At 43.4% G+C, this 14,584-nt stretch overlaps 1 protein-coding gene across 1 annotated transcript in view; it reads left to right on the top strand.

Annotated features, from left to right (window-relative positions):
• The first annotated feature begins 4,851 nt into the window (after positions 1-4,851).
• LOC134457567 (uncharacterized) overlaps positions 4,852-14,584 on the top strand; it is a 37,013-nt gene continuing 27,280 nt past the window's right edge. The window contains exons 1-3 of the mRNA XM_063209576.1: positions 4,852-4,866; positions 4,950-5,188; positions 5,317-5,434. Coding sequence (XP_063065646.1) covers positions 5,111-5,188; positions 5,317-5,434 — 196 coding nt within the window. The 5' untranslated portion in view covers positions 4,852-4,866; positions 4,950-5,110. The remainder of the gene's footprint in view (positions 4,867-4,949; positions 5,189-5,316; positions 5,435-14,584) is intronic.

Here is a 14,584-nt window from a genome sequence, read left to right as displayed (position 1 = left end):
TTTAAAACTGCTCTCTCTGAAACATTTTTAAAACTTGGCTTATGATCTTCACACAGTTTGTATTCAGAGCCAAGACCTCTCTGACAATGCCTTTACCTAGTTGATACCTAGTTAAAAACCCCAGGACAGGTCACCTCTCACTCTAACTGCAACAGTTTGTGACATCATCGTCTTGACCATTCTACCATTCATTTCAATGAGGGGGAAAATAGAGAGAAAACTGAGGAAAAAAGAGTCTGGTGAACGAATGAAAGGGGGTAGGCCAGTGAAAAATACACCACCCTGAGCCCTTTTCGAGCCGTTCGTTTTGGCACTCGAACCGTGTCTCTATCTCGAACGCTGCAACGATTCAAAGCCACCGTACTAATGAATGGCGATTCCCATAGGCCGAGGTGAATGGAAAAATGTAGAATAATAATAAACTGTTGATGAACAATTAGTATGCTTTCCCGCATACTAAATAAACTGTTGGAGAACAATTAGTATGCTTGCTGGGGGCAAGCAGAGGCCTTTGGCAAGCATACTAAATAATACTATAGGACTATTTCATACATGGTAGACACAATCATCTGCTGTTATGAGGACATCGCTGTCATCTGGGAACTGTCCATTTGTTACCAGCATAGTTGACAGGAATGAAAACCGTTCTTATTATCTGCATTTGCCAGAAATGCTTGCCAATCTGGTAACAAATGAACAGTTCCCAGATTTGGACTACACTACCAAAGATACAGTTGCCAAAGATGTATTCCAACTAGTGGTGAAGTGCAGCTGTACTAGTACTTGTACAAATAGACCTGCCAGATCTCTGTGCAAGTGCAGGAAGGCAGAGTTAAAGTGCACACGTCTGTGCAAGTGCACATGGAATTTTTAAGACTGACCACTGACTGTTTTTGCATCTGTTCTCTGTCATAGTTATTGTAGAGTGGAGTATTGGAATAAATGTTAGCCCTATGGTCTTCTGTTTTCTTTTTGAATGCAGGAAAAAATGATGTTCTCCATTTATCATTATTATTATTATTATTATTATTATTATTATTATTATTATTTATTTACTTTCTTCCAGATATAAAATGTTTAAGTTGTGGATAAAATGATGGCTTGATTGAAAAAAAAAAACTGGTACTCATCTTCCTAAATTCATAAACTCAAAGTTGCAAGTTGGGTGCTATATGCAGCCATATTTGTGTATAGGTATCCTAAGTATCTGTGTGCTTCAGGGATATTCTGAACAAATCAAGTTAAGTGATAACCCAGGCTTTATTTACAATAACTTGTAACAATAAATGATGTTTCATTGCAACTTTGAGGGCATTTCCACCCTTTATCTTAAAAAAGCCCGGATTTAGCTGTCCATTGGCTAAAAGTGTGTTTATTACATAGTGTGTCTTTAATCTGGTAACCAAATACTTAGCTCACCATTTTCTCCTCTTCATGCTGAATCCATACATACCTCATATGTTACATTTGGTTTAACTAATCAAAAGTTATAGCTGTTTATATATTTTAGAGCGCCCCCCGCAGGCCATTTTGTTATCTGTGTGTTTGACACTCGAACTCAAATTGTTCTATAGACCCTAAACTTCAACTTGGAAGTGAAAACCAAACTTTAACACCAATTTGAAATGACTGAGCCTATTACGACTCCACTAGTATCATTATGGTTTGAGGGTGTGTGTGTGGCCAAGGCACAGGACAACTTCACATCGTCAACGAATGGATGGAGGGAGACATGTAATGTGCAATCCTGAGTGCAAACATCCTTCCCTCCACCACTACACTGAAGGGTGGGCCATTTTTGGATCTCCCAACATGACAATAATACACAACATACAGTCAAAGCAACGAAGGAGTGGCTCAATAAGAAGCATATTAAAGTCGTGAAGTGGCCTAGACAGTCTCCAAATATTAACCCTATAGTAATTCTATGGAGAGAACTGAACCTCCCATTTGCCAAGCTACAGCCACAAACTATTAATGTTTTAGAGATAATGTGCAAAGAAAAATGGGCAAAAATATTTTCTACTATATGCACAAACATTGTCATCAACTAAAAGAAGCATCTGACCTCAGTGCTAGACAACTAGGGCTTTGCCACAAAGCACTTTATCTTCTTTAGCTAGAGGGGTCAAATACTTATTTGCCTAAATTAAATACAAATAAATTAAAATATATTATTTTAAGTTATTTTCTGGAATTTATTTTTGATATTCTGTCTCTCCATGTTTGAATACATATTATCATAAATTTATAGACTGATCATGTCTTTATTAGTGGGCAAACCGGCAAAATCAGAAAGGGATCAAATACATATTGGACTCACTGTAGGGAAGTTTTTTCGTTGGCAGGCTCGTACCCCACAGGTGCTTTTCGTTGCGCTCAGAGAGAGTACAGGAGAGAACGCGTCTTTCGTAATTGCTTTGCAGTCGTGTGCATTTGATAAACTCTGGCACGGAAGTTCACTGCTTTGTGCCTTGACGGTGAAGCTGGTATTGAAAAAAAGTCCATAATTCACCTAAAGGGTGAACCCATAAGCGCATGATTCACCCAAACGGTTTTATTTATTTATTATTTGTCGATGTTTAGATTCTTTCCCACATGCACATAATGCTGAAATGGCGTGATACTAAAGGTTGTTAGGCCTAATAAATGTCTGGTAATTTGTAATGTAGCCTACTTCATCTAGGCTATGTGAAATTTCAAATCATAGCCTATGGTTCTTTTCCAAATCCAAGAATGATGATAAGCTTATTATACCCTAAACTGCAAAAAATAAAGCCATGTCTCGCCATTTTGCTGCCTGCCACAATATTTGGAGTGTCCATGATGACCAATAAACAAAAAGTACATCCTCGGGGGGCGTTGACAGGCTAGGAGGAGGCCAGGGGGGCGTTTGGGGGGGAAAATGGCATAGTTGGAACTGGCATAGAGGGACGCATCTGTTGTCCGCCTGTCGGCCTTGTTACTTAAACTGCACATTGGACACTGGTCTTATGCAATGTCAAAGTTACAAATTACACTTGACTTGACTAAATGTCATGCAATATTAGGATCCTCAGGTAGGCCTACCCTGATGTGAAGCTTCTTTATGATGAGAGCACACATCAATCAGTCATCGTCATTTAGGTCAATCTCACCTATTTTACACCCCCTGATTGAAACAAATGCATCATGTTATATGAGTACTGGCCCAAGGCTCATATAATGGGCCACAAACATACAAAATGTTCATTTTGCCCACTATTAAGAAAACAAAGTAGGCCTATGAAGTAATATTGGATTTCATAGCTCACATCATGTACAAGTGTTACAAAACACAAACATCATCCGAAATAAAACCCAGGTCCTTTCTGCTAACAGGAGGCAGTCGTTGGTCCATAATAATGTGGGTTAATTAACTTCAGCTGCAACAGGTAACAAGCTAATTGCCATGGGCCTATATAAAGGGCCCAATCCCAAGGACAACAGACGCAAACATGGAGAATGTAGGCTTAATCATCCTAAAGGACAGCCAAGGCGCCATTGCTGTTAGAGTGAATGAAGAGACTGCTGCTCGCATTACTAGCGGTAAGTAATATTAGTCGTGTTTCACAGGCATTTTAAACAATAAACAGTCAATTTAATGGATATGCAACTCTTTGACTGTTTAATTGTAGATCCTCAGTACGTGGCACAACTGTTGCACAATGCACGGGCACTTCAGCACCAAAGAGGTAAGACTTGTCCTTTGCTTTGAGATCATTACTGCTGATCATTAGGATCAATAGGATGTCTTACAAAACTCTGATGTTACTGAAGAGGTGTAAAAGAGCAATTAAATAATGATTCGTCCAAAAAAATCATACATGACATACTATAACCTTCACATCACGCTTACAATGAGTAGGCCTACTTGCAAATTCCGGGCAAATCCCATGCATGTGTACAATGCACTATATTTATTAGCTCCATAATATAACCTGATTTCATACATGTTTAAAAACCTGGCAGCAGCACAACCAGCACCACCACCAGCAGCAGCAGCAGGACTCCTGATGCCACCTACAGGATCATGGGCACCAGCACCAGCAGCAGCAGGACTCCTGATGCCACCTACAGGATCATGGGCACCAGCACCAGCAGCAGCAGGACTCCTGATGCCACCTACAGGATCACGAGCAACAGCACCACTACCACCAGCACCAACACCACGGCCACGACCACCAGCATCAGCACCACGACCACCACCACCACTCCTGATGCCACCTACAGGACCACGAGCTCCAGCAGCACCAGCACCAACACCACGGCCACGACCACCAGCACCACAACCACCAGCACCACTCCTGATGCCACCTACAGGATCACGAGCTCCAGCACCAACACCACGGCCACCACCACCAGCATCAGCAGCACGACCACCAGCACCAGCACCACCACCACCAGCACCACCACAACCAGTGATGCCACAACCAAACCACCCTGCAGGTCCCAGTCAGACCCAGTCAACCGTCCCAACACCCTCTACTCTCCATACCCTACAGCAGTGGTTCTTAACGTTTTTCTCTCAGCGCACCCCCTTACCTGTTCACAAGACTAGCCGTGCTAGCATGTATAACGTGTACAAGAACTAAAAAAGGATTTTAGTAATGTATTACAATGATTTTTGCCTGAGATATTAATGAAAACCGTAATGACTTTAAATGGGGACCAAAACATGTTTCAATTTGGTTTAGGTTTGGCCTAATTATAATGTTTCCAAGCAGAATTTTGGTCACAACCTCAACACAAACAACATTCTGCGCACCCCCTATAATGTCTGGCGCACCCCCAGGGGGTGCCCGCACCCCAGGTTAAGAACCACTGCCCTACAGCACCTACCATCAGGTATGCTATATATGCATGTATTCATACAATGTAGATGTCCACAAATGCAATTTCATGACTAATGTGTCTGTAATCCTCCACAGATCTCCGTCACAGACTCACATTACTGATACTTGACTCACAACGCACACACCACCATCTATACTGCACCAATAAACACAGTTATTACACGCACATACAAAAGGACCTTGAAAGCTACGGTTACATCATCACATTGGACACAATTAAAAAAAAGATAACAAACATGCTCACCACATACAAACGCACAAAGGACAAACAAAGCCGGACAGGAGAGGAGAGGGTGACCTGGGAATACTATGATGTAAGTACACTGTTTTGATTACCGTATTGCTTCAAACCTGTTTTCCTCCATTCCCACACATCCAGACATAACATGTCCAGAATTTGATCTTGTTTCTTGTTCTTTATTCTTGTTCTTTTTATCCACAGCACATGGATGAGCTGTATGGGACCTGCAGGGTGGGCAGTGTTCCACCATCCACCATAGTCTCCACTGCACTTTTTCCACAAGCACCATCATCATCATCACTATCACCATCACAAACAGGTCTATCTTCACCACATGCACAATCCTCATACACATCATCATTACCAGCACACGCATCCACATCATCATTACAAGCACGCGCATCCACATCCACATTGCCAGCACGCGCATCCACATCCAGATTACCAGTACGCACATCTACATCTTCATTCGTCCCTCCGCCTCAGCTTCCTTATTCCACCTCTTCATCCTCCACCTTCTCCAGATTGCGGCCAGCGACTCAGGAGTCGTTCTTTGATGAATACTCAACACATGCAGAAAGAAGAACGACAGTGATTGAGTCGCTGGCCCGTCCAGATCTGGAGAGGTGGAAGGCCTATAAGGAGAGGAGGCGGAGGGCGTTCGAGAAGAAACTGATCTCACGCCTTGACACCATTTCCTCCTCACTCACTGATATTGCACAATCCCACCAACAGTCACTTCAAGCACAACAGCACATGATACACAATCAACAACAGATCTTGGACTCACAGCACACACTGTTACACACATTGAGCAGTTTGTGTAATAAAGAGTGAAACACATTTTTGAGTGGACATTGCATATGTAATACATGTGTAATATACTGCAGGATATGTGTAACAGCATGCATGTAGATGGTTCCCATTGCAAAGGAAGAAAGATGTGACTTACTGTTTAGAAATATCTGACTGTCTGGTTCGGTTGAAACCTCTTCAGTGCATGAGTATAGTGTTTTTGTTTTTAGCATAAAAGTCAATGCCCCCTGAAAGGTGTACTGTGCAATAGTAGTACCCAGTCTATACAATTCATAATGCACATTCACATGTGCCTATTCATTAGGACTGAAAAGTTAGTGGTCGTTCTTGTACAATATTCCATTTTCTTTGGTTATGCTCCCAAAACTTGGACCTCCAATGAACATAAGGAATGTTTGGACCAAGTAATGGAACAAGGTGATTGTTACATCAGAATGACACGACAGGGTGTGAATAGCGTTGCACATGGTTGCATGTTTCCCACCAGCTCACGTGTGCATATCCTGGGGTTGGCCTATTCAGGCTTCTGACATTTGCTTTTTTTGGGATATTATCTGGGGCTCAAAATAAGCTTTTTCCCATCACCAGCCAAAATGTGAGAAGTGTATTGCATACTGTGCCATGCCATTTTTCAATGGCTAGTGGATGACATCTTACTAGCCAAACACTCATTCACTTACGGGTCAAACTAGCTAGTAAGTTGGTCTTTTGTACCAGCCAAAATGAAATGTCAGTTGGCTGGTGTTCATTTAGAGCCCTGTTGTTATTTGTCCGTATTTGCCATGCTTTTGGGAGTGGAAAAGGTAGACATAACATTTTCACCTGGAGTGTGAATGAACCCTGCCTCATGGAGCTTAAAGTGTGAAGCCATAGACTATTTTGGTACCTGTTTTGAATAAATATGCAACATCAATGATATGTCAAAAGACTGATTTAATTCTCATTCAAGAAAAGCAATATTCGGTAGAAATGTGGCATTTCAGCCATCTGATGTAGGGTCCGGTTTCATACTCAAAGGCTGATCATTCAACAGGTGCAATGTCCAGGAACAGTCCATCTTGTGTCTTGGCCCCTTAGCTTTGCCCCCCCATGTCCACGGTCGGTGATAATGAGAAGTGTCATGTCAGCAACTGGAGGAGGCATAGAGGGGAAACACACACCTTAATTAGTGGCACAGTTGCAATAATATTAATCATAATTCCCATCATCAGCCCCCAACACACACACACACACACACTTCCCTGATAATAATTAGTGACAACATTTGATTGCAATATGTAAGCAGTTATTCTATGAAGAATATCAATGACAGGAATATAAAAAGTTCACTCACATGTTTGTCCATTTCAGGCAGGTTCATGGCCAATGCAACAGAGTGGTCAGGCCCTCATCAGCAGAACAAGCGATGACTGGGAGGGGGTTCAAGTTGTGTGACCCAATGCTGAGGTCAGTTTGATTCCGTTGGTGTGTGTGTGTGTGTGTGTGTGTGTGTGTGTGTGTGTGTGTGTGTACCGGGGATGATTATAAACGGTTGCAGAGGGCATCTCGGATGGCGACTGCACGGGGGTCATTGGGTTGTAAGGGGGGGTCATCATGGGGTGTGTCGGGGTCGTAAGGGTCGTCGCGGTCGTCGGGGTGGAGTGCAATGTTGTGGAGTATACAGGTGGTGGTAATGGTGCTGCTGACATGTTCTATTGTTGCCATCTGCAAACAGCGAAGCCTTCGAAATTTGCCTTTTAGGAGGCCGAAGGCATGCTCCACCGCCACCCTAGCTGCACCTAGCTTTCTATTAAATCTCTTCTGCCTTGCTGTTAGGTGTCCGTTATCTCTATATGGCTTCATTAATTGAGGAAGTAGAGTATATGCGGAGTCACCTATGATGTACATGCCAGGTGGCACAACAGATGTAGGGTTTGTTTCTAGGGCTGCTGCCACTGGTGTCAAGCCGAACACCCTGGAATCATGCCAGCTGCCAGGGTGACCTGCCGTGACATGGCAGAACCGACGATTGCTAGTGCAAAACCCTGTGAGAATGACTGAATAAACCTTCTTCCGGTTGTAGTAGGCTAAGGGGTTGTTCACATCAGGCTTGGGGATGTTGATATGACATCCGTCAACTGCGCAGACCGTGTGGGGAAAGCCTGCCCGGGCAAAGCCCAATTCCGAAGAGTGCAAAGCTTCCCCCACTGGCCAGCTAATGTAATGGCCTAGCTGGGTGTTAACCATGGCACAGAACTCATGTAAGTGAGTTGCCAGGCACGATTTGGTTAGGCCAAACCTGTCAGCAACACCCCTGTATGACTCCTGGTTTGACAGTGTCCAAATACACGCTAGAACGGAGTGTGTTATGGGGATTTTTGTGTGTGAATGGTTTTGGTAGACAGGACCAAGGGCCAGGAGCACATCCTGAGTGAGAAAGAAATATATAGATAAACATTAATATGTGAATTACAGTCGACATTGTATGCAACATTTGTATGCTACATTTGTACCTAGCAGCAGATACACACCTCTACTTGTGGTCGAGTGAGTCTGAAATGTGAGCGAAATTGTTCAGGGCTGTAGCGTGGGACCACCTCATCCACGTACCCCTGGATTTTTGGAACTTCTCTGTTGAAACGAAGAAGACAGGTGATTCAGTTTATGATTATTAATGTTACAACTTGTGTGTTTGATTTGAACTGAACAGAGATGCAAGTACGCCTAGTAGGCCTGTGGCCATCACACATTCACCCCACAAGCAAATGTCAATCCAGAACCCTATGTCTTTCATTCTGAAAGTGTAGGTGTACTAATAGTATTAGCAATAGAAAGTGAAGTGAGACATGCAATATTGTTTTACATGTGGCCATGGTGGTGTCTTAAGTGGTTGGAGTGGTAATGATAGATTTCATGGGTAGGCCTGGGTATTGATTGACAATTTTCGGTTCCGGTTCCATTTCCGGTTCCTTCGTTTCGGTTCCGGTACCAGAACGGTTCCATTTTCGGTTCCTAGAAACCCTGAATTAAACCTGCAGTTACCCAAAGTGGCCAGTAGATGGCGTAACGGGTCTGTAAATCATGAGTTTCCCTGCCTGCCACAAGGCGGCGCTCATCGTGACTTAAGCAATGGCGGGTTAAAGGCATTTAATTCTATACGCCATTCATGATTAATTGCATGCTGCAAGTTGTCCTCTCCGCATGGCTTGGCAAGTATAATAAACGGTTTTGATACTGATAAATGTACTCATGTCTGATTAAAATTGTTCTGCTGTACGGTGCAGCTTCACTTCTGGTAGGCCTACCAATCCTATGTCAAGCGTGCCTGACATGATTTTTTAATGTAGCCTACGCTACCCAGTCTGTCAACAGCTTACCAAAACAGAGACCCAAGATTGCCACTTTCTAGTGGTAAAAACAACCTGTCCTACAGACATGTGTTAGGGCTTGTTCGAAAGCTGTGAATCTTAGCTTTTTACAGGTTTTTACGGCACGTTTTTATGTTCTTTCAATCAAAAGTTATTGAACTGTAAGCGGCCGCTGTTTCAAGTAAAAAAAATAGCGCTTTCCAACCTTTTTTTTAATCTCGTCATGTTTTCCCGAACAGCCAGCGATCTCCTTAACGTAGACCTACAGACATGTGTTAGGGCTTGTTCGAAAGCTGAGATTCTTAGGTTTGTATAGTTTTTTACGGCATGTTTTTATGTTCTTTCAATCAAAAGTTATTGAACTGTAAGCGGCCGCTGTTGCAAGTGAAAAAATAGCGCTTTCCAACCATTTTTTTTATCTCGTCATTTTTTTCCTAACAGCCAGCGATCTCCTTAACCTAGACCTACAGACATATGTTAGGGCTTGTTCGAAAGCTGAGATTCTTAGCTTTTTACAGTTTTTTACGGAACGTTTTTATGTTCTTTCAATCCACAGTTATTTAACCTTAAGCGGCCGCTACTTCAAGTAAACAATGGCGTTATTCTCCAGCCGGATAGAGGAAATCTTTTTTGTCGCTGTGTTCTTTGTTCCCTCGAATTAAACCGACGGTCTAAATAGGCTACATTTGTAGGCTACGTCTCCAACACAAGACCAGTTATTTCTAAGTTAGCTCTTTTCATGGAAAAACATGTTTCCAAGGAGTCAGAGACATCTTCCTGAAGAGTCGAGGTCATGGTTGAGGTTGACGGTATTGCAGCAGGCATAGTTGAGGTTGACGGTGTGTTGCCGTTGTAAAGATGCTGCAACTCTCTGCACGCAAGTTAATCGAATGCAAGAGCAGTGTTTGAACAGGTTGGATGTATTGCCATTCTTGCATGTGTAGCAGAGTGGAACTTTTACGGTAATTATCCTTAAAATAATAATTACCCCTTTTTATGTGTAATTGCACGACTACGCCACTGGGGGAATTTCGCCACCCAGAGTATTGATTGAAGACAATGATAACCCAAGGCACAACAGGTTCGGATAGACGTAGACAGAGACGTGTACTTCTTGTTTCAAAATAAAAAGTATTTTCTTTATTAACACATATTTAAAATAAGAAAATAAACATACATTAAAACTCCTGGACCGCCAGAAACAAAAAGGGACAGGATTGTGCAGAGGGGGAGGTCTGAGGTTATATGGTAGAACTCAATGAGACTATCAGTGCAGGTAACCCGTGTCTACAATATTCCTATTTACACATATGCGCATAGGCATAGGCTACCACGGCAAGCAAGTGATTCAATCAGTAAGTCTTCCCACTGCAAGCAAGTGATTCAATCAGTAAGTCTTTCCACGTCAAGCAAGTGATTTAAACAGCAAGTCTTTCCACTGCAAGCAAGTGATTCAATCAGTAAGTCTTTACACGTCAAACTGTGCACGTCACCCCTAAAGCTACAAGTGCATAAGGAGTCACGGGGCCTGCACTGAAAGCGGTGAGAGAATAGAACTTCAACAGAGTAAATCTATTGCCTAGGTAGGCCTAGTTAACAGCAGCAATACTAGTCAGACCAGGAGAGGGGGGAAGGCGGCCGGGCGGAAATTAAACAAACAAAAACAAACAACAGAAAAGCAAAACTAATTGGGCAGGGACAAAACAGCAGTTAGCAATGTTGCCGACCCTCGACGGCACACTCTGAGGGGTGAGGCAAACAAACATCAGTGAATGAAAGTCCATAATTAATATAGGCCTATAGAACATCTGTTAACATAACACACGGGTACACATACCTCAGCGCAGGTGGACAGAGCGTGAGTTACAGGTTGGCACCGACAGGTCGCACACCACGGGAGAATCTCTGGCTCCCCTAGAGATTAACATGGTAGTGAATACACCAGTCTGAATGTTTAGCGAACACACATCATACATAGTTACATGAACACGTACCTCCACATTGACAAATATGTATTCACAACTGGGGCTGGCCATCCCAGGATCTCTGACTAGCTCAGTCAGAGTGCAGCGTTCGCCAGCACAAAATCCCAAACACCGGGAGGGCTCCAGCTAACTGTACACTTTCAGCTGTTTTTATAAAACAATGGGCTAGCCGCCACTTACTGCGGAGCCACTCAGCAGCTAGCCGAGTTTGTGACGTCAGACTAGTACGGGAGCTGGCAAGGGACAAAGCTCACCTTGACCGTAGACAGGTCTACCCCGTTACACATGATATTAGTTTATCGCAGATATTGCTGCGCGCTCCTTCCTTATCTACTTTCCTGAAATATAGCCACGCTTTCGACGGCATGTTTTTGTTTCTCAAGTAGTACAATCAGCTGGTTGAAAATCAGCTGTCTTATCAGTCGTTTAAATGAGGTGCGAAACGGGAAGAGGAGGAGCGTGGTCAGTTTGTGACACTTGTGGTTGGCTGAAATGGCCGCGTGCTTAAACACATTTGATGGCTCTGACAGTCAGACTTCAGGAACCGAAACGTGGAACCGACAGACAAGGCACGTTTCGATGCTAAGTAGAACCTTAGCTTTTAATTCGGTTCCATCAAAGAATTGAATTTCGGTACAAGTCCCTTATGGTGAATGTCATGAATTGTGTTACATTTTAAGAATGTCCCGTCTGAATAACGACTTAGATCCCAAAACACAAACTGAAAAAAGAATGGGTAAGGGGTTCATGTCATGACTAAAGAACACTGACTACATTGACCGAGGATGAAAATTCAACACGCTACACTGGGGATTCGAACACTGAGTTCCTATACGCTAACCTGACGCTATACCACTTGACAACCATGTACTAAAAAAATAATTAATTTGTTGTCATTATTGGCTGACATTGACTAAATGGATTGAAGGCAAGTAAAACGCGTGAGGCCACGCTAGGGAATTGAACCCCGGACGCAGGCTTCGCAGAGCACAACTCTACCGCTCAGCTACTGAGATCCACACCTGTGGCAACATACTTCACTATTTAAGGAACAATGCGTTGCTTGGTATATACTTTAAAAAGGGACCCAATTCACACACATGAATTGGAAAAGGGCTCACCTTCGATCCTGATTTTCAAGGAACATCAGGGGGATCTCAAGCTCTTCTGCTTCATCAATTAAGAACGCTACAAACGCTGCATAGCGTGCGGCTGCCATGTTTCCTTTAGGCTACGGGTGTAAGAGAGGGACTCGCATCTTTTAAGCATGTGACAACGTCGGTAAGCGCGTCATGGAATTAGCGTCGTGATGATTTCATTCCACCAGAGGGCGACCTGGTACACCCGCTGTCAAAAAAGGTTGATCCACCCACAGACCTATAGGCCCACCTTCTTAGACGCTGTTGAAATCTCGTCGTCCTGATGTGTCCAGCTTGGCTGCGACGCAGTTATCCCCGCCTTTTTATGACCAAGCAAATCACGTTTTGATCAAATCTTTTGCTGCGTGGTTGCGACCGAGCCTATTGCCACACCGATTCTGCTGCTGCATCCAAACTACCTCTTGGCTGAACCGAACACCACCAGAAGTTAGCACGGAGAACATCACAAATTACTACTGCTCCACTAACTGACTAGCTGGGCTGTCAACGAGGAAGTTGAAACAGCTGTTTGAGCTAGAATACACTGCTCCCATTTCTCAAGTTCGAATAAGTACAGTAGGCTATATGCCAATGTAAATAGATGTGTGCATACAGTAGCCTAGTCTAGATCCATGTATAGATTTTGTGTCCCACCATAGCACAACTTCGAAAAGAGTTGAGACGAGCGCTATTGAAGTCATTCTTATTGCGGCTCGTGGCAGTAGGCAGCTTTCAGTAGTCATACTCTGCGCTTAAAATGAATAGCCCAGCTTTCCAGATTGTCAGCTATGAAAGCTATGGCCAAATTATTATTCTGTTCTCTGACTCAACAGAACAACAGGGAAGAGGGGGACAACACAACGCCTTTCTTGGGTTAGGCTACTGTTCAGACATGATACGACACATTGAGTACTGCAATCGAGGGAAATGTACACGGTATGCTAACCAAAACAGCTCTGTGATAATAGCCACAATACTTACGGTCTGAGGCTTGTAAACGGAACAACGGTGTCCTTCAACTTTCGAGTTGATCCCGCAGAAAAGAGCATGTGAAATGTGTAATAAACAATGAATCACATCCACAATCAGTGTAATTCCTCTTCAATAATCTCCGGAAGATATGGCCCATCTTGATACAATCCACAAAGCAGCCACAATCGTAATGCAGTAAACTCCCGATCGAAGGTGGCTCATCTTGATACATGTCAGCTCAGACAAACAACATCTCCGTTGTTAGTAGCCTTGCCTAATTGTACATCTTGCAGGATCGATCTCCATGCTAACTTCTGGTGGCCGATTCAGCCAAGAGAGGTAGTATTTTGGTCCAGCATCATTGTCTCAATGTCAGTGCCAGCCCTTATTTTTCAGTTTGTTGAATTGTGCTGGTTCACACAAGTTTTGCATGGTTGCATGTCATTTCCTCCTACTGTTATACGGTTTTCATGGGCATACTAGATAAATAATAAAGATAAATGTATTAATACAATTAAACGTGAGCAGCTGATTCAACTTCCTCGTCAGCCCAGCTCGTCAGCTGTTGTGGAGCAGCAGTAATTCGGCATGTAAAAGTCTGCACGGCTGCGGTCAGCAAAAATAGTCCCAACAATCCCAACAGCCAAGACGGCAATTAGGAGACCTTTTTTTGTTATGTGTACTCGGTATAAACAAGTGTGTATCGCGAGTCAAATAGGAGTAAAAAAAAAAATGTTTCTCAAATCATGTGTAGTGGGTGGTGCTACGTGTTTACATTGACTCTCGCTAGCTTAGCTACATTTCACCTTCCAGAGGGAGTCTAAAACAAAGACAGCCACTGATGTGAAAAATAGGACCAAATTCCTCCTTACTAAACCTAGGGCAGGGATTTTAACAGTACTGAGCCCCAAAATAGTGGCATACCCCTTTAAGCCGGGCATACACTGTGCCATATTTTCACTCGTGGGTCTTAAGCTTCTGCTCACACTGCACGATGGAATTTCACTGTTTAAAAGTTCACAACTCACGGCTCACGTCCTCAGACTACACGAGCCGACAGTCGGATGCGAGCGAAATGCTTCCACCTTACGACGCGACAGGCATGTTTCCCCGGTCTGCAGAGGAGGGAACATGCGCACCTGAGGTGGAGATGAGGTCGCACTCAACAGCGAATCGCACGGCCCTATTAATTTGTGCATGTGAAGTGTCA

The sequence above is a fragment of the Engraulis encrasicolus genome, chromosome 10 (genome assembly GCF_034702125.1).
Source record: "Engraulis encrasicolus isolate BLACKSEA-1 chromosome 10, IST_EnEncr_1.0, whole genome shotgun sequence".
Lineage (NCBI taxonomy): Eukaryota > Metazoa > Chordata > Actinopteri > Clupeiformes > Engraulidae > Engraulis > Engraulis encrasicolus.
This window is presented reverse-complemented; position numbering and strand designations above follow the sequence as displayed.